The sequence below is a fragment of the Heliangelus exortis genome, chromosome 1 (assembly GCF_036169615.1).
Source record: "Heliangelus exortis chromosome 1, bHelExo1.hap1, whole genome shotgun sequence".
NCBI classification, from domain to species: domain Eukaryota; kingdom Metazoa; phylum Chordata; class Aves; order Apodiformes; family Trochilidae; genus Heliangelus; species Heliangelus exortis.
This window is the reverse complement of record NC_092422.1, coordinates 142,924,521-142,944,438: the sequence shown is the minus strand read 5'-3', so window position 1 is coordinate 142,944,438 and position 19,918 is coordinate 142,924,521. Positions and strand designations below refer to the sequence as shown.

Sequence of the window (19,918 nt, the reverse complement as noted above, 5' to 3'; positions counted from 1 at the left end):
ATGTGTTGTTTGCAGTAACACAATTGTGTCTTAAAAAGCAACTTCTAGAGCTACAGTGGGAAATAATACCAGAGGTAACAAAATGACTACCCTCAAAGTGCTTAACAAAAAACTTTTATTTCAAATGAAAGCTTTGAAAACCTTGCAGATTTTTAATGGAGAGCAAGTGAAGAGAGGTGGTTCTGATACCTTCACCTTCTTAACACAAACAGTTGCTCGTTTGTTGTCCAAACATTGCTCGGTAATGCTTGGCAGACAAAGGATTGAGGCAAGAATCCCAGTACCTCCAAAATATTCTTGGTTCCTGTGGAGCCATTCTATACATCTGTCACCAGACTAGAAACAGATACTTAACTTCAATGGGCAGGGGGGAATCCTACAGCCCTGCCTTCTCCCTCTCTGCAGTTTGTACTCCTAGAGTTGATCTGCTTCACCTCATCAGGATGGGTTACATTCAGCTAGGGACTGGAAGCAGTGGTTAAGATCTTGTCAGCTATCTGCACTAACACTACAGGTGCTTTGATACCAGGTGCATTTGATACCCAGGGCAATTTAGCAGCAGCAGCACTTCAATAGGCAGACATCTTCCAGAATGTGCCAAGGGAAGCACTTCAGGAGAACATGAGTATCATTTGCCTTCTGGCCTGGGGAAAGGCACGTGGGGTGTTAACTTTAAATGTGAAGAAGTTGTTAAGAGTCACATTCCTTGACTAGTTTCCTGATGCTATTAACAAAGCATTTAAGCCAGTGGTTAGGCTGATACTCAGTCTTCTGTGCCTTCAGGAAGAAATGCCTGGGAGGAGTTAAGTAACATGGACAGCTTTCACTAGTGGCAGTGACCAGATGACATACCTGCCCTCCCTACCTAGTCCTAACAGGCTCTCACCTTCCTCACTTCAGTTCAAATTCTCTTTGAAGAAAAACCCAATGCACATGTAACATCAATAAGCTTCAGGTACTATAGAACCAGGGAAGAGGAACCCTTGATCCTGATGGGATAGAGCTGGGATATTTCTGGTTTGATATTGATTATCTGAAGTGTTACAAATACATTTTGAGATTCTGTTTGGGGACTCAAACTTACTGCCCAAGAAATACTCTTTAAAAAAAGTTACATAGAAGAACTTCTAAAATCTGTATTAGAAATCTGTAAACCCAGTCTCAAATTAAGGATAAATACCTATTTACATTTGTCATTTCATTCAGCATTTGTTTATTTACTACACAGCTGCTGTCTGAAGTATGTCTTCTGATTCCCTTGGAAGATTTTACCTTCTTTGCAGTATTCAAACTCCAGGTAGCAACAGAACATTTTTTATTTCTAGTGCCTATTTCATTTAAGATAATCAACTTTACACACAGTAGCCCCTGTTTCAGGGATAATCATGGCAGGCAAAAGCAAGTGATTTAATCTTTCAAAGCTGGAAACAGAGGCAGGAACTTAGAACTACCAAGTTAAGAGTGTAACCATATCACCCTGTTTCTTTGACTGAGATGAAGCAGCCTGCAGACTGGAAGACACTCAAGTACTTTCTATGAACTCTCACCAAACAGGAGGCCTTGTAAGATGCACATTAGTCATAGTCCCATTAATCAGTTGGATGAAGTGACGTTTGGTCCATCATGATTCCATTGGTGTCTCTGAATTGTTGCTGCTGCTGCCAGCCATGGAGCTGGAAGGCACAGAGCTGGTGCTGGCCAGAACGAGTCTCTCTCTGTTTCCAAACACTTCATTCACTGCAACCAAGATCAGAGATTGCTCACGTCTTGATTGTGCCAGAGACAAGCACGGTACAGCACGATGAACACCACAGAATGGAAATCCTAACCTGGTGCAGTTTCAAAGTTTTTTCCCCTTGCCCCAAGTAGGGAGTCAAAGCTTTACCTATCAGGACAATCTCCTGCATATGATATTTAAATTACAAGTCCTGTTATTTCTCCCATAGACTATCCCAAAATTTTTCTCTGTGCATAATTCTTGTACTGTGAAACGGATGAGTCCTGTAGAGCAAAATAATTAAGTTTAAATAATGTGTTCCAGTTTTTAGTCTTTCTGGTTTCCACCAAACTCTTAAGAGCCTTCTCCAAAAATTCATGCCATTTAGGTTAATGTAGCTATGACAGCTGATCAACATCAGTCCTCACTTCTATTCCTACAAGCACTCAAGAATGGGATATTACACCAGGAACATTAAGAAAAAAGTAAAACATAGGTACTATAAGAAATCAAGTATTATATATACTTCAGCTACAGGAACGTAAGTCACGTGACAAAAGCAACTCCAAAACTCCACATTTTTTGAAGCAGAAAATATGAACACATTTGCAGTCTTGGGGTATTTAAAAATATTAACCTACAGTTTTTCTCAGCCACAAGACATTACTGAATACACAAGTACACCCTGGAGGCATGGGGAGAGAACCACAAGAGTCAAAGAAATGAGACACTTACCTGCAGAAACCTTGCTTATATCCCAAACACGAAGCCCCTCTTGCTCTCCTCCAAAGGCAAAAACAAAAGGGAAGTCAGGGCAGCAAGCAGCACAGAACAGAACACCCTGGAGGGAGGCAGAAAGAGGAGGATTTTTCTAAAATTTATCATTCTAAAATGAACTTGGCATCTGAAAATACTTCCACCAAGCAAGTTTTAACAAATGTAAGCTCTTTGAGCTTCCTGAAACTTATTCTGCAAAGGCACAAAATTGAAGTCAAGATCTGTAAATTACAAGCAGTAAAGCACATCTTGGCCTCAGTGATGCACCTCAGAGTACCAACAGTTCCACTCAGAACATTGCATGTGGTATTTAGGATTGAGGCTTTGAAGCAGCCAATTACACATTGGATTGAATACTGCACTGTAATTAGCATGATTTATCCAGAATACATAAATGCAATTATTTTTTTCCCCTAAATGATATTAAGAGTATGTAAACCAAGATTCAAGTTGGACAGAAAAGATAATGCAGACACAGTTTATATATGCACCTTCTTGGAATCAAGAAATTAGTATTTACCATTTTCATATTCCTGGAATGGATTAAACTTGGTCTGTCACCCAGGATATCCCAAATTTTCACAAATTTGTCAGCAGATGATGTCACAAGGCACCCTTTGATCTGACTGCTTAGTTGTAGCCCTGGAAGAGTTAAGAGTGCAGCAGTGTGAGAGCCCCAGGTATCCACCGTTTCACAGAGATGAGGATACATTCTGAAGAGAGTCAGGAGAATAAAGCTAATACCCTCCTTGCACTAAACTCTGTGCCAGAACAAAGAAGCAAGAAATTACAAAAGTTTCATGCTGCCACTGTGCCCTATAGTGAGAGCAAACTGACTTCATGCAGGCCTATTTTAAAATCTCAATCCTGCAACAGTAACGTTGCAAAGATGCAATAGCAAGTTCTGCTTCTTGCTTCACATAATCTGGCTTCCCCAGGTAGTTCTTGTCATTAGTTTGCCAAAGAACATATCTTTTTCACAGAATATGAATCCCAGAGTGGCTTAGGTTGGAAGGGCCATCTACTCCAACCCCCCTGCCAAGAGCAGGGATGCCTCTCATCTAGACAAGGTTGCTCATGGCCTCATCCAACCTGGCCTTGAACACTTCCAGGGAGGGGACAGCCACAACTCCTCTGGGCAACCTGCTCCAGAGTCTCATCACCCTTGTACTAAAGAACTTCTTCCTAATATCCAATCTAAACCTATTCTCCTTCATTTCCCCTTGTCCTAATGCTGAACACTCTTATGAAAAGTCTCTCTCCAGCCTTCTTGTAGGGAAGGCATATTCATATACCATTGTATATTCATATGATCTCATTTTAGACACCAATCTGTGCTTCAAGTTACTATTTAGAAGCTTCTACACTTACCAAATAAGTGTAGAAATTCAACCAGTCTAAAGGAGGCAGTGTGAAAACCTTACCATATGCCATACCTAAATCATCTCCAGAGTAAATGTCAGTATAAAATAATTATGGCTAGAGGAAATAAACATTGTAGTTCATTATCCTGGATGAGACTGCATAGCGTTTGTTCTTCCTCACTCAAAAAACACATGGAGTGTGTCCCAAGAGAACAGATCTGTTTTGACATGTTTATACATGGTATTCACTGAGAAAAGCTCACTGCTGTTAAAATACTTCACTTACAATGGCTTCTCAGCAGAAATTCATTTCATATGCCAGCTGCCCCTCAGCTGTGCCTCACCACTGGGGACAAACACAACACACACACTATTTACCTGACACCTCTTCATCATGAGCTTTCAGAGTAAACAGTGGTTTATCAGAACGAGCATCCAGACAGTACACAAAGCCATCCTCTGTGCTTACCTAAGGAAACCACAACAATTGAAAAACAGAGATTGTCACTCATTTGGCAAAAAGTTTCTATGAAATAGTACTCGTCCCCTAGTAAATCCCTGTGACTGGAGACATACTTCCACTGCTTCTTGGCAGGACATATCAGAGTACACAGTTCTGCATCCCTGAAGTCAGACTCCATCCAGCTGCTGCCTGAGCTATTCCATGTACCTAAGCTATACTGCAGGGACTTACATGGAAGTCATAATCCTATACAAATTTCCCAAATTGTATGTTGAAGATGGCTGCACCACTAAGCTTGGCTTGCTTATATGGCAATGAAATACAGAGCCTTCAGTCTCAAAAGTCAGCTCAAACTTTCTGGAGCCACTTTCTGGGGCTTCACAGTCCTTTACAAAGCTAAGGGTGATTCAACTGAGAGATGCACAGCACAAACTAAAGAGAACTGAGTGACTGCTTTTGTTGGCTGCATACACAAAGCAACAGAGAACAAGACAAGACAGCCACTGAGATAATAATTTTGTATTTTTTTTAAATTCTGATAATAATATAGACAAACCAAGACATTTTTAACTGTATACCAGAGAAGGGCCTCTAGCACTGACTTGAAACACTAAATTAATATTCAGGCTCTTAGTTCTAATCAGCTACTTCCTAGATGAATAGGAAATATAACCCAGCCACAGAACACAAACAATGCAGCAAAGAAGCCACCTATGGAATTAAAATCTATCACCATAAATTGCTTTTCTATTGTAACAATGAAGTCACCAAAAAAGTAGCTGGTCTTGATGTACGTATTGAAAAAACTACCTAAAACCATCCTCCCACACACTGCATTTTTAAAATAAGCAACACCAACAGTCCCAGCTGTCCATCAGGTCCATTATCTGATTCAGAAACATTATGAACACAGTAATACAGCGTAAATGAAATAGCAAGACAAGAGCATGTACTCACTAAGAAATTACAAGGGGAAAAATTATTCCAGATAACTCTTTCAACCTGACCACTAAACCTCCACGTTCGATGGTTATCTTCTGGGTTTCTGCAATCATACAGCACAGCTGATCTATGGGAAAAAAGGGGTGGGAAATTAAGAAAAGAAATAAAAGAATGGTAGAATACTTTATGAAGTTTATCACTGACATCTAAAGAAGGTCCATGTAAACTACTAATTAAAAACTAAAAAGAGAACACTTTCACTATTTCGTCGTCTAACTCAGTAACAGAAGAAAATTTCTCAGATAAGAACAAGGTTTTTACATATGATTCAAAGTTTCATCTTGGCTACAAAGAAACATTCTATTTAACTGCAGGAGGCTCAATTTTGCTCAATACACTAGGTACTTACCATACAGGAGACCATAATTATGCAAATATATCACTTAATTATGAACAGACTTCAGACTTCAGTGAAGTCAAGTAATGACTGTTCAAAAAACCACACTAATTACGAAATGAATTTGTGATACATATGCAAACATTTTCAAATATACTTTAATAAAAAAAAAAATAATAAAATGAATCTTTACAAGTGGTTAGGGAAATGCTACTCTAAAGAGGAAAAATAGCAGATGGGAATTAGTGAGTTCTTTGGCATTTTTTACAGGCTTGTGCTTAGCACAGTGATGGCAGAATCTGTCCCTACTCAAAAAGCTCCTGGATGCAAATGCAAGAAAGGAGCAGTGATGTCACTCTTGCAACACCTCACCACAATTTACATCCACGGTGTGACCCACTCCCACCCTATTCTATAATTAAAGCCAAAGAAATGTGATCTAGATTGCTCAGTTCTTTTCCCAGTCATTTTACAACAACTTTCAATGTCCAACTTTTAGGTTACAAAAGCACCTGCTAGAGTTCATTGAACAGCCTGTGATCCTGGGAAACTTGACAGGAAAAGTCCACAAAGGCAGTCTACTAACTCATAGATAGTTCCCTGGTTTATAGGTGACTGTGGGACCAAAGGGGATCAGGAAGCTGGTCTCAGTGTTTGGACTATTTTTTTATTTTTAAAGAAGGAAGCCAAACGGGAAGAAAGTGGAGAGAAGCAGGTTCCCAACAACAGAAGTGTTTTCTCTGACACTTGGACTTAAGCAGATGCAACAAGAGCATAACACAAACCAGAGAACATAAAGGCTTGGATAAAGATTGACAAATCTTTAAATACTTTAACACAAGGACAAAGCCTTAAAAGCAAAACACAAAAAATCATGGTTCTAGAATAAAATTTAAAAGCTACCCCTGGGGAGGTGGGAGAATAGAGGGGAAGTTTTTTGGCTGGCAGGGCTTGTAAAAACTGGCACTGACAGAGCTACTCAAGTGTGCAGACACAAACCACTCCAGCATCTCCAAGCTACAGTCAGTCACAGATGATGTGTTAGGCTTTGGCTATGGCATGCCAACCAACAGAGGCTCTTGGGAGTGGACTGAGATTTTGGAGGTCCCTTATACCCCCACCCTGGTCTTATTTGGCAAAACCTGGACAAGTTTTCATGGGCAGGACCAGTTACACCTGCCTGGCAAAGAAAATGCCAATCCAGATAGTTAAAGGATTTGGCAAGTCCTCAGAAAGAAGTAAGGAAAACTACATTTTGGCCACATACAAACCTGGCTACCTAACTGGAAAAAAAAACCAAACCAACATAGCATTACTCAAATTTGGCATGGCTGTAAACAATAAGCATGAAAAGAAAAACATGAGCTAACTTAAGAGCCTGAATTCAATACTAATACCCCCTCCCTATGTGTAACAGTTGACAATATTACCCTGACATACTTATCGTAAGATCCAGAAATAAGGGTCTGAGTTTCAAATGGATGAAATTGCAGTGTCTGGACCTAGATAACAGAAGATTTTGTGTTTAAAAATAAGCATTTAGATATAACACACATATACAGGAACTTCCTTTCAACAAATAGAGCATAACTCCTCCCTCTCCACAACCAACACATTTTCCCCAAAAAGGCCTCCTATTGAGCTTGTTGATACTCATCAGGTTTCTCATAAAACATGTATTTATTTTTATTTCAAATACCCCTATCCAGTGGAAACAAGATACTTTCCAATATAATTTAACTGAACAGAACCACACGCCCCCTTTCTGCCCTACAGATTAAAATGTTAAACTGGATGAGGTAAAAAAATAGCTGCTTCCAGTTTGGGGGAAAATGCAGATGATGGAAAAAAACGGAAGTCAGGAGGCCAGTGACTCTGTTAATAGCAAAATAAGGTTATAGCTATTAATAACTAACTTTCACATTTTAATTACTATGAGATGAATTTCTGAAGTATACATCACTATGGTATTTTAGTATCATTTATTTTAAACCCTTCTTACCTAGAACAAACTATAACTCACACTCATTGTTTCTTTAAGCGAGTGTTACAGTTTGACCTATGCTCAGAGACCTATTTGTAGCTTTTAAGCACTACTAGGATTTCCTACCATCAGGGCTTTCACACAACAGACACTTTAAAAATGGCTGTGAATATTTTCAATCTTTCTAAAGGATAAGTCAAATAACATTTTTAAAAGCAAATATAGTGTTGTTCACCAAAGCAACTAATTCAGAAATTCAAAGAATTCTGCACAGTTCTTAGAAAAATTACAGAATTGTTGTTCTCAGGGTTCACTACTAAGCAGCTAATGAAATACTGCAGTTATTTTCCTCTGTTATTTTACAGTGGAAGAAACACAGCAACTATTATATACCTTGTCTGTATGTAGCATCAGGCTGGCTGCTGGCTTACCCACAGACATATCCCACAGAATCACAGTACTGTCAGCAGATGCACTTGCTAAAACATTCCTGAAAATGGATTAAAAAAAAAGTGTTAAAAATCTTTATGCAGCTACATATCCCAAATACAAAAATCCCAAATACATCCAGAATCTGGCTCTGAGATCAAGTGCACTCTGGTACATAGGCAATCTATCTCCCTGAAGGTAATTCTAAGTTACAAGTAAAGCCTACAAACAGGCTTTATATTAGTACAACACTTATAATAATAATTGACAGTTTTGCTTCTATTTCCCCCACACTTCACCTAAAATACCATTTACTGGAAGATTTCTTGAACAAACAAAGCATGAAAGGCTTTTAAGTGCTTCCTTTCCTTTGACATTAAGGTAGTATTTTTAAATGTTACCTATGCAACTTATTTTTATTTGTATACACAAACAGCCAAGAGCCAGAGAAACCTGCTTTTAAATATTTTGCTCTCTAGTATCAGTGTTTATATCTGTCACAGAATGCTGAAACAGCTTACATGTTAGTTACACATGCACAGACCCCACATTTCAACTTGACCAGCTGTGTTCAAGCAACAGACACACAGTTTAGGACTTTTAATCAGAAAACACTCAAAACATTCCCAAAGGGCTGTCAAATACACACCACAGTTGCTACCATTGGTCTTAAAAACAGAATATGTGGTTTCTGATTGAAACTGCACCCCCCATACTACCTTTTTTTTTCCTTTTTAAATAATATTTCTGACTGAAAGTGCTAACATTCTCCTGGAAAAACTGTTCTCCCAAGCAATGTTACGATGGAAAGTAAAGCAAATGCATAGTGAAGGCTATGAGAACATTTTACAGTAAAATCATTATGACCTACAGGCAGAAAGTTGTTTGTAGAGAGCCTTCACAATATGTCCTGCTTAAAAAAAACCAAACCACCAACAAAAACATTGAAATAAAGCTGCTCCAAGGAGTTCCTTATTTTGCCCCTAAGACTCCCACTTCACGGCTGATTTTATTTCCTGAAAGTCTGACCAGTATTGATGAGTTTGTAACTCAGCACATTGCAGAATTCCAGACACTTAACTGCTGGAGCCATAATTTTTGTGACTTGTGTCTATATTATCACCAGACAACCATTACTAGGTACACGAAAGCTACTCTTTTGTAATGCTAATGGAATGATCATAACTACACTTTTAAATTATGCATAATTTAAAAACAACAGACAGTGCACTGTAAATTAAAAGTGCATTTTATATACATTTATTGCATGTCTATGTGAGTGTTTCCTTCTTCAGTATCTAGATAACAAAACTTATAATTTCTAAGTGAAGGCTTACAGCTGCTGATCAGGAAGGAGTAAGCACAGTTGACCAAGTGTATCTTCAGTCTCATATATGACAGCATGAAAAAAAATACTAAAAAATCAGCCTGTGTCTAACTGGAACAGTTTCATGACCCATGCTGAGGATCCTCTGATGGTTGAACTGTTAAACAACACCCAAGAGACAAGAGATAAAAAACCAGCATCATCTTTATTTTACTCAGGACATTGTCCTTGAACTCTTCCCTAGGATGGACCAACTTTGTGTTGCTTCAATAGCAGCACTTCATTGCTAGTTAATTCAGGCAATGGGTAATTCTCTCTGCCTACGAAAACCCAGAGGTCAGAGACATTTCTGTAACTGTGCTCTTGGGGCTTTTACACTCCTTTTTCTGTTTACAGCTCTGGGGCAAAAGCCAGGGAAAAAAAACAAAACAGCATAGCAAAGACTTCCTTGTATAAATCTACTATCCATGCAAACAGTGTTTTAGGTCATTGGCAGATTGGCACAGATCAGAGCAGCCCTTATGCTTCTCCAATTTGTGCATCTAACTTAAATGTAGCCAATACATCAAATGGCTTAAACCCACCTTAGCCCTGTCTGGGTTTTTAAGAAAATATATCAAGATTCCTAGTTACAAAAAACAAACAAACAAACAAAAAGTAGAGGTGTCTGTATATTTTTGAGAACTGTTTCATTTCAGCACAGCTTCCAAATTCAATCTACATAAGGATTTAGATTTGTGTTAAAAATGTATGCCTAATTAAGTATACCAATTTATCACCACCCACTGTTATTCAAGTTCTTTTACCTGCTTTGTTTATTCCAAGAAAGATCAAGCACAGCATCAGTATGTCCTTTCACTGTCTCTTCAGAAGATAAATTCTGTGTATGCAGACACAACACTTTAAAATTACAGCTTCCACAGAAATCAAGCATTATAATCCATTATTATGAACTCCTTAAGGCCATGTTTTAAATTATCCTCACTTCCTGCAACAAGGCTTTTGATAGAACTTTCTCTGCAGTACCTGCACCTTGCTTCCTATGCTACATCTCAGACTGCTCCATCCACAGCTGGTGGGCTCACACACATGGTTACTCCCTTCAGGCTAGCAGATGAAATGTCATTGTCTCCAGCTAATGTGAAGCTTCTTTGGCTTCTTTCTGAACAGTTCCCTCTGCCTCCTCACAATTAACTGAGCCTTAGGTCCTGGTAACTGCCAGCTCCCACAAATTCTCATTTACAATGGTCAAACTCAGTTTCCTGAGACAGGAATTGGAAACCACCCATAAGCCACCCCCCTCCTGTTCTTTAATTCCAGTGTTTAATTATCTACACAGAGAACAATTAACATTTCAAATTAAGGTAACATTTATATCTTCAACAGCAGTTCTGGTAAATTGTTGATTTTCAGAAGCAAGTTTCACAGAGCAAATTCCCCTTCCAGAGTTATCCTTCCTATTATTTTTAAAACCAGGTCTGAGAGCTCTGGAAGTAACCCCCCTTCACAATTAAACAGGGTGGTTCCTTAGAAGACTAATGCTTAGTGCTCCTTCATATGGAAAATCAAGATTAGCTGTACACCCAGCATGGACCTCCCCTACTTACTCTAAGGAGTCTTTAAGCACTTCCTGAAGCATCTACTATAGGCAAAATCTAAAAGATTTGTTATTTTCCATGCTTGTTTTACATGCCAAGGCCTGTTTACAAGGCCTCTTTTGGAGAAAACAAGAAATTCAGGAATACAGTGAAGTTCAGATTCATCTCACACAAGTTAGCATCCAGTCTACACCTCAGCCTTCCTCTTTGGTAGTTTAAGTTTTCTCTATATTCCTGTAAAAGAAACTCAGCCATCCTCTGTGGCTGTCTTGGTGCATTCACCTTAGACAACCTTGATAACAAGCTTAAATTATGTTTAAATTTTAGACAGATAAAACTAACAGAGGTGAATCCTGAATAAATTTTTTTTAGTGTCAACCTGATCCTCTATTGCTCAATGCCTTTTCAACTCTGAGTCACAGGGAAACACTAATTTTAACCTGTCACAGATTACCATGACATTGTCTTCTGAACCTGTCTAAACACCATCTTTCAACATGACAGATGGAATTAAACCAGATTATCTATGATTTTTTCACTGCGGGGAAAAAAAGTAATAACATTGTTCCTGCTCTGCGTTTCCTTCATCCAGTAAAATAAACCATTCTGCAATACTTACTTTCTTTGCTTTCTTTTTCTTTTTCTCTTTCTTGCTTCCAAGAGAAAAGACTGGTTCTAAGGATTCTACTATATCAAGGTCCCAAATGTCAATAACTGGGGTCATGTTACCCACTGCAACATAATTTCCTACAAGGAGAAACCCAAATGCAGTCACACTTATTTAGAGTTACAAAGCAGCCTATTTGGCAAGCCAGCTATTGCTTGTTTCTTCGATTAACAAAAGCTTGTACTGCTATGCCAGAATATTTTATTTGAACATATTTGATGTTTAATACTGACAACAAATAATTTTAAAAAGTCAACTGACACTGTATGTTGCCAGAAAAAATTTTACTTAATCTCCAATACGCTCCTCCTTCAGTACAAGTAACTGTTCAAAGAATATACAAGTTCAACATTTTGTCTTTACAACTTTAAGAAAGAAAAATGCAAGCAAACCCCACATCCCTTGTGCTATGGAAAAAATATCTAAAAAACGCAAGAAAAAGCTTAAAATTTACCTAGATTTATATAAGATTTTTGGTGTATTTTGCAGTTAATCAATTGCTCTGGCCATATGAGTTTGGAAAAAAGCAACCTTCATTTGCAAAGGAAAATAAGGCAGACTAGAGAAGAGCTTGCTCTGGTCTGCTAATTAACAGTAACTTAATTATTTGTAATACAACCAGTGTTTTAGTCATATCATTTGCTATGGAAGCATCAGTTAGATGACTTTATCTCCAAACCAGAAAACACATACTCAGTTTTTCATCTGAATATCTTGGGTTTATTTCTGTTTGTACCACTGGAGGAAATCATTTAGTGACAACTTTACATTTATATACTTTTAAAATTAAAAAATATTTAACAGGACATTTGCAGTATCATTTGTAATTTACCTGGTGATTCATCAGGATTAGGATCAAAATTCAACCACTCCAGACTTAGAGGGTAAGCAGGCAAGAGAATATCATGATGTACATAAAATGAATTCTCTTCATGGTTATAAACTTGAAAAAAAAAAAAAAGGACATACAAGACATTAGTAAAGAGGAAAGCAAACAGCTGTAAACAGTTCACTTTTGCAAAAGGCAGATGTGGCAAACACTAAATCGACAGGGAAATCTAGAATGCAAATTCACAGTGTGAGCAGAGATCTAGTGCAAAGGCCAGAGCCTCCACGTACTAATATTATGCCTCATAGAATTATATATACATTATCCCATGGATTTCAGATAAAGAAGTGACAAGTTCAGCAAAGCTTACACACTTTATTCCTACCATGCCATGCTAATTTGTTTGTAAGATCACTTCAAAACAGATGCTCTATATCCGTAACCTCTACGTCAGGTTACATTAAAGAAGGTTTAGATGTTCCTTCTACAGAATCAGCAATTTCTAAAAATCTTTAAAAATTCCAGATGCAATCAAAAGGGAAATGAAGGTCAACAGTTTTCAAATTAGAGGAAGCCAGAGCACTGAGATGAAGTTACCTTTAGCAGGTTGCAACTAAGACAGAGGAAGAATTTTATGGTAAATGTTATATGGTAAAGCATATATATACCAAACACAGAACTCCCTTTAGCTGACTATTTTTCTCCTCAAAGAATGCAAGAACTTACTAACTGGATAGCAAATAGGATGTGTTATTTTAATATGATAGTATTATACACACAAAATCACTGTGCTGTTAAGTGTACATGACAAATGTTCAGATATTAACTAAAGTCTTCAGTTAACTAAGTAGTCTTTGTAATTAACTAAGACAGAGCTACCCAAAGTTACAAACTGCAGAAGCCTGTGCTATTCTTTTCTAGGCTTAGACTGATGCTGCTATCTGAAGAGATGCCTTCAAACAATTTGGTCTTGTTGTTTTCTTAAAATAGAATAACTTGCTTGCAGAAACATGTACCATAGCAGGAGCAGACAGAAACATCCCTCCACGGAGCCACCATAAGAAAAGAAACACACAGAAATATTCCTTTTCTACAACAGAATAATCTGGTTCATAGTAAAACTAAACCCATCTCTGGAACAAGTAGTAGTCCAATCTTATTAAGGATTATTTCTTCTAAAACTATGATGATGAAGGTGCTGACTTGTCTACTTCCAGCAGTGAAAAGCACACTTAAACGAAGCAAGGAAAAAAGGAAAAACAAGCAAACAAAACCCCCCACAAAACCAACAAAACACCAGAGGAAGCTTGCATGAGAAGGAAAGTAACCATTTGGAAGAAAGTTTGTTCAGACAATATAAATGCTGTAGTACTTTCCAAGTGTCACTAGGAATGGACTAAGAAAAGGAGATACTATACAGCCTGATACAGGCACCCTATTGTTTAAATAAAAGCAACTCCACATTAAACACTCCTGTTCTGGAAACTGGCTAAAACACCGTAATGCAGGAAAGAGGACAAAACACACAGGGTAAATGGGTAGGCAAAAAAATCTTTCAAAAAATATGTAGGAGCCTAAGGCTCCCTCTCCTAAGTTCACTGCAAGGAAGAAATCCTGTATTACTTACCATGAACCTCCAAACTACAGTAGTCTTTATCAACTCTGCCACAAAGGACAAGATTGTCACTGGGCTTAATCAGAAAGTCCTCCTGTTCATATTGATCCTGAACAGCAAAAGGAGAGGACAACAGATGTCAGGCAAAGCACATAAATGTACAAAACTACACATGTGCAAAAGGTTGAATCAGCCACAACTTTTAACCTGAAAACACTTGAAACCCAACACCCTTCTGCCCACCTGCCTGAAATCTTTTGGTGGTAAACAAGGGAAGACAGGAATTAGACTCATGGGAAGACTGAATAGTTATTATAAAAACTGAAGAACTAATTTTGTGGACCTAGGTGGATTTACAGCAATGTTTAATTACCAAATATGAAGCCATCTTCTGAGGCTACCACAATGCAGCACTGCATTCCTGAACCACTGCCAAGAGCCCACATACAGAGCTTATTTCCCTTGTGTCTCAGGCCTTCAGCACTTGATGTAGCATAACAACTTCTTTACACAATAAGCATGTTGTAACTGCTTCTCACATCCAGCAAGCAATTCAAGAGCATTAAAGCATTGTCTACTTTCTGGAAAATATTTCCAGAAAAGTACTGCCCACAGCTACACTGGGCATTCAGTTGTACCTACCAGAACACATCACATCTGATTTTCATTGTTACTGAGGAATTGAAGGCATTCAGGGTATTTTTATTAGTGGAAAAGAAATGCACATAAAAGTTAATAGCCCTACTCAACCAGAGTACCATCCTTCAATTAAACAACCCATACAAGACATTCTGGACTTCTTTTGTAAGCTTTCAATTTATTTTTTATTCACTTCAAGCATCTTTTCAATATCTGAGTTCTATCAAATACTGCACTTCTTCAAATTAATCAGCTTAAGGCTGCGCAGTATTTAGTCTTCAACAGTACTAGTAGTAAATACCAAAAAGACAACATAAAATGATAATGAAGCACTAAAAAGTATTCCCCTTCAGAATCTGAGGAAAGGACTTGCGTTTAGTGAGAAAAAGAGGTTTACTTTTTTATGTTTGGAAGAAAATTAGTTTTTCTGACACTGAATAAACACAGCTCACGTTCTCCCGGAACCCCCATGCAAGTACCTCTTTGACTGTTAAAGTATTTCTCTCCTCTCCTGGTACAAAGGAGCAAGAAAAATCAACCATTTAGTGTATCACAGAGAAAACATATAGTCTCCCAAAGTGCACTGACCAAGTGAACTCGTTTTAAAGATAAGACTTATGCCTTTCTCCTTGAGCTTTGTTACAGTATGCAAAGGCACCAGCAAAGATCCTTGAGATAAAGTTTGACAAAATCCCCTGACACACCAACCAGCTGTTACGGCAGAAGCCCGTAGCTACTCCTTTCTTTCAACCTCACTAGCTTTACAAAGTATCCAAAATGGTATTAAAAGGACAGGACCCAGAAAAATTCCATAATCTTTATGCTGAAGTCTTAAAAATTCACTTACTCCATCACCCCGCCCCAGAGGATCAGGCTCTCCTGGTTACATTGTCTCTCCTCATGCACCCTCCTCTGCAAATGGTATCTGTCATCTCTCCATACAAACTAAGTTAATCACAAATTACAATCTATCCTTCTGAATTAAACTTTGGGATATTCTCTGTAATCTCTCCATTGCTTTTTTGAGGAGGTACCCAATACTCTATCCAAGGTAGTACTGATGTTAAGTAGTGTAGAAGGATTACCTCTTGTCTTGCATGCTGCATCCCTATTCACCAGAAAAAGAGAAAGAAGCAGTTTTTGGGTCCTACTTGACAGGTGACAAGGCCTCTTCACATACAGAAGCACAGGGTGTAAATAATGAGCCAGTTCACCTTAATGTCAGACTTACATGTAAAATGCACATATAGAGTGGAGTGCACAAAGCAGCTTGAAGAGTTCTGTGTGACTGAAAATCTGACAAACCTTTGGAAAAGGACTGCAAGCACCTACAGACCCTAAGGCAGTCAACTAGGCAAAATTTAACTGACTTTTAAGTTTATGCTATTTAAGATATTTAACGTTTTTATAGTACTTACAGTGGTTTTCAGAGTGATGTAAGGATCGTGATCGTTGCTCCCATATACTGTCAAAGCAGCCAAAGAATCTCCAAGTTTTAAATCACCTAGATGGAATTTTCAGAAAGTTTTTTATACATGTCAATGATAGGTGAAGTTATCCTGTATCAATACCTACGCTGCAAAATACCAGAAGTGGGCTAAATGAGCTTCCAAGTTCCAGACCTAAGAACCTCATCAAGCTGAATTGCTCAGAGCTCTCACCAATTTCTGCTTTGCTCCAGCACTACAGCAGGGGGAGCGACAGTCTTTCCAACACTGCTCTAGGTTCTGGTGTCAGGAGTTGGATACTGAATTGTTCCTTACTGAACCACTTAAAAAACTGGGACAAGCAAATAATTCAAAATGTGAATTTCCAGCATCAACAAGAAGTGCAAAAGGTTCTTCACTTGCACTGCATATCTGACATTTAAATTTTTCTTACCTGTGCGCTCCTCTTCATCATAATTTTCCAAATCATATTCATCCAGTTCATCATCAGACAGGTCTTCATTTTTATGAGAAGATTTAGGTCTGTCAGGAGCAGCTGCGTTCGTGCCATGTGCCACCTGGCCTTCATCACTACCACCAGCACCATCCCTGTTTAAAGACAGGCAGCCCTGAGAAACAAAGTCATTTAGAATGCTTCCAAGCAATTGCTGAGGGGATTGCTAACAAGATTTCAGCACACATTTCAGGCTGTTCACATCAGTCTCAAGTCTTTATGGCAAGGATTTGGAAACCTATTCACTGCTTTACTATCTTTTCCCAACATACAAGACACCACTATTATCAAGCTTCCAGAGCTTTTCCTTGAAAAATTTTAATGACAAAATGTAGCAAAAATTTGGCTTGACAGAGCTAAGCTGTCTAAATACCTTTCTCTGATCCTACTTTTGCAGATACAATGCCCTCAACCTCAATTCTGTGTCTTCACAGGTGTTCAGTTCTTTTATTTTCCCCACTCACAGGCTCTGTCATGCACGATGACTCTAGCATTTCTTCAAGACTTTTAGGACCTTATTTCCTCATGCTTCCCATACTTACATTAGAAGACAAAAAACCCATAAAGTTCATTAGGTAGGGACATACTGCATATTACTTCTTATAGGGTAAACTGCAACATCTAGATAACTTGAAACTTCTGTGTTTCCATATGCAAGGAATTCAGGAGAAGGAAGTGTAAATTAAACACTGGCTAACAGACATCTCTGATCTCTCAACAAAGCATGCTCCATAGGAACTCATTGCTGCTAAATACACTGTATTTCTGTCTTTCTGCACACAAAAGACCCAGGCCACAATAAGCCAAGTAATTTCTCACAAGTATGTTCAAAAGTAAATATCAGAAACCTGTCTTTATAATCTGTTAATTTTACTGAATACTTTGTATTATCATAGAAAAGATGACAAGATCTTTGCACAGGAAAAAAAAATTACTGATGTTGTAACAAATTCTACAAAGTACCAGATGTTATAAAAAGTTCATAACCCCTTTGGTTGTTATGGATGATCTCTAGATTTCCATGCTGAAGCTTAACAGAATGCATAATTACTAACACCATAAATCTTTCCATGTTTTTGAAATCGCAAGGAATCCATTCAAAAATCAAAAGTTCACACCCATATAGGAAAAACAAGTAACACCATAGAAAACAGAAATATTAAACATAATTGGTTAAGAAATGAACTTAAAGTAATAATCTTCCAAATGCTGAAGATTACTTTGGAATAATTGATAAACAGAAACAGAACAAACCACAGTCTGGAAAAAAACAGTGTGGCAATAAAGTCACAAATCCACCTAACAAAAATCAGGTGGATAATATACACCCAACTAGGAAAGTTATTACTGGTACCTGTTGCATATGTTCAAGTGTACACACTGTGGTATAAGCACAGAGCCTACATATCTGAAGCAGAATAAGAAGTCTAAATTTATTACCAAATCTAACTGGAAGAGGTCAGAAAGTAGCCTCATTACATTATCTTTTTCTAGGCAAAAGAAAGCCATTTCTTTATTGTCTTCCTTGGATTATGTTTCCTAAATCTGTCATTTGTTATTCTTTTCGTAAGTTTATTTACCTTTTCCTTAGAAGCAGAGCAGCAAAACTTAAGGCAACTACCTAAGGACATTCAATGCTGAGTGGAGAGTCATGATGTCTCCCATTTCATATGTGAACCATAAATACATGTCTGAGTGATGTTTTGAGTTTTATTGACAAAGCCTAAGTAAAAAGACATTCTGATCTCCTCTGTGGCTGCCAGACTCAGCCCTTAGCATCCACTTTTTCACACTCAGTTTGGGACTTTCACCTCCCTTTGCCTCATCTCCAAAGCACCCATGGTTACAAACCCAACTTCTTTCCTCCCTCTTGGTGGGAACAGTAACTCCAGCGAGGACCGGGCCCCAGGCAGGTCACAGCACCCTTCATCCGAACCTCGGACGGCACCCGACTGACAACTGAAGCACCGTGTGGGAGGAGAGCCCAGCGCTGTCACGCCCATGCCGAAGGCAGGATACACATTCTGGGAGCTGTTTCTCCTTTCAGTCTCCGGACAAACGACCCCCTGGGCGGTCAGTCTCACTTGACACAGTCGCTTCAGGAGGAACTCGTGCTGGCTGCTGCCCACCTACCCTACAGGCTGCTGAAGAGCCTGGAGAAGAGGAGGCTCAGAGGAGACCTCATCACTCTCTACAACTCCCTGAAAGGAGGTTGTAGCCAGGTGGGGGTTGGTCTCTTTTCCCAGGCAACCCTCAGCAAGACAAGAGGGCACGGTCTCAAGTTGTGCCGCGGGAGGTTTAGGTTGGACATTAGAAAGAATTTCTTTACTGAGAGGGTGATCAGGCATTGGAATGGGCTGCCCCGGGAAGTGGTGGATTCTCCATCCCTGGAGATATTTAAAAAGAGACTGGATGTGGCACTCAGTGCCATGGTCTGGGAACTGCAGCGGTAGTGGATCAAGGGTTGGACTTGATGATCTCTGAGGTCCCTTCCAACCCAGCCAATTCTATGATTCTGTGCTCCCCAAGCCAGGCCTTCACCGAGCATCCGCGGCCTGCCGGTGTCCGAGCTCTCCCGATGCTCGGGGGTACCCCCTCCCCAGATCTGTCAGCGCCGAGTCTCGGGGAGGCTCCGAGCCCTTCTCCAGCAGAGGCCGGGAGATATGTTGAGCAGTGCCCGGCCGTCCCCGCCCCGCTCCCCAGCCCCGGCGCCCTCAGCTCACCCTACTCTGTCCTGGGCCTCCTGAATGAGGCGGTTCAGCTCCTCCTCGCTCAGCTGCACCTGCGGGGCGGACAAGGAGAGGGGTGAGGGCGGCGGGGAGGAGCAGCGGGGGGGGGGGGGCGGGGGTCCCTCAGCCCCGGCACTTTCCCCCCTACCCTCCTCCACCCTCACCTTATCCGGCGTTTCCTTGGCAACGCCGCAGCGCACCCAGGCGGCGCACGTCACGGGGCAGCTCATGGCGGCTGCACGCGAGCCGGACGGCACGGTACCGGGCGGAACTGAGAGGCACGTGCGGGCGGCTGCCGGCGCGCTCGGAGTGACGTCACGAACCGGGGGCGGGGGAGGGTGTGTGTGTGTGTATCTCCGCCCCTGCAACAGTAACGGAGATCGGGAGGGGCGGAAACGGAGAGCGGAGTGAGGTCATCTCCGAGCGCCGGGAAAGCCCTGAAGGAGGAGAGGGGAGGGGCTAAAGGATAAAGGGACAGCGGGCGTTCCGAGGGGGGCGGG

General features: G+C 39.8%; 1 protein-coding gene across 1 annotated transcript; it reads right to left on the bottom strand.

The window, feature by feature from the left end:
• Window positions 1-101: 101 nt before the first annotated feature.
• On the bottom strand, window positions 102-19,861 carry PWP1 (PWP1 homolog, endonuclein). The gene is made up of 15 exons (XM_071729180.1): window positions 19,583-19,861; window positions 19,413-19,471; window positions 16,630-16,784; window positions 16,167-16,252; window positions 14,122-14,218; window positions 12,498-12,608; window positions 11,618-11,745; window positions 10,207-10,280; window positions 8,038-8,134; window positions 7,101-7,162; window positions 5,279-5,390; window positions 4,237-4,327; window positions 3,015-3,136; window positions 2,453-2,558; window positions 102-1,737 (listed from the first exon to the last, which is right to left on the bottom strand). The coding sequence occupies exons 1-15, from the start codon at window positions 19,646-19,648 to the stop codon at window positions 1,622-1,624; spliced, it is 1,482 nt and encodes a 493-aa protein (XP_071585281.1). The 5' UTR covers window positions 19,649-19,861; the 3' UTR covers window positions 102-1,621.
• Between the last annotated feature and the right edge of the window lie 57 nt (window positions 19,862-19,918).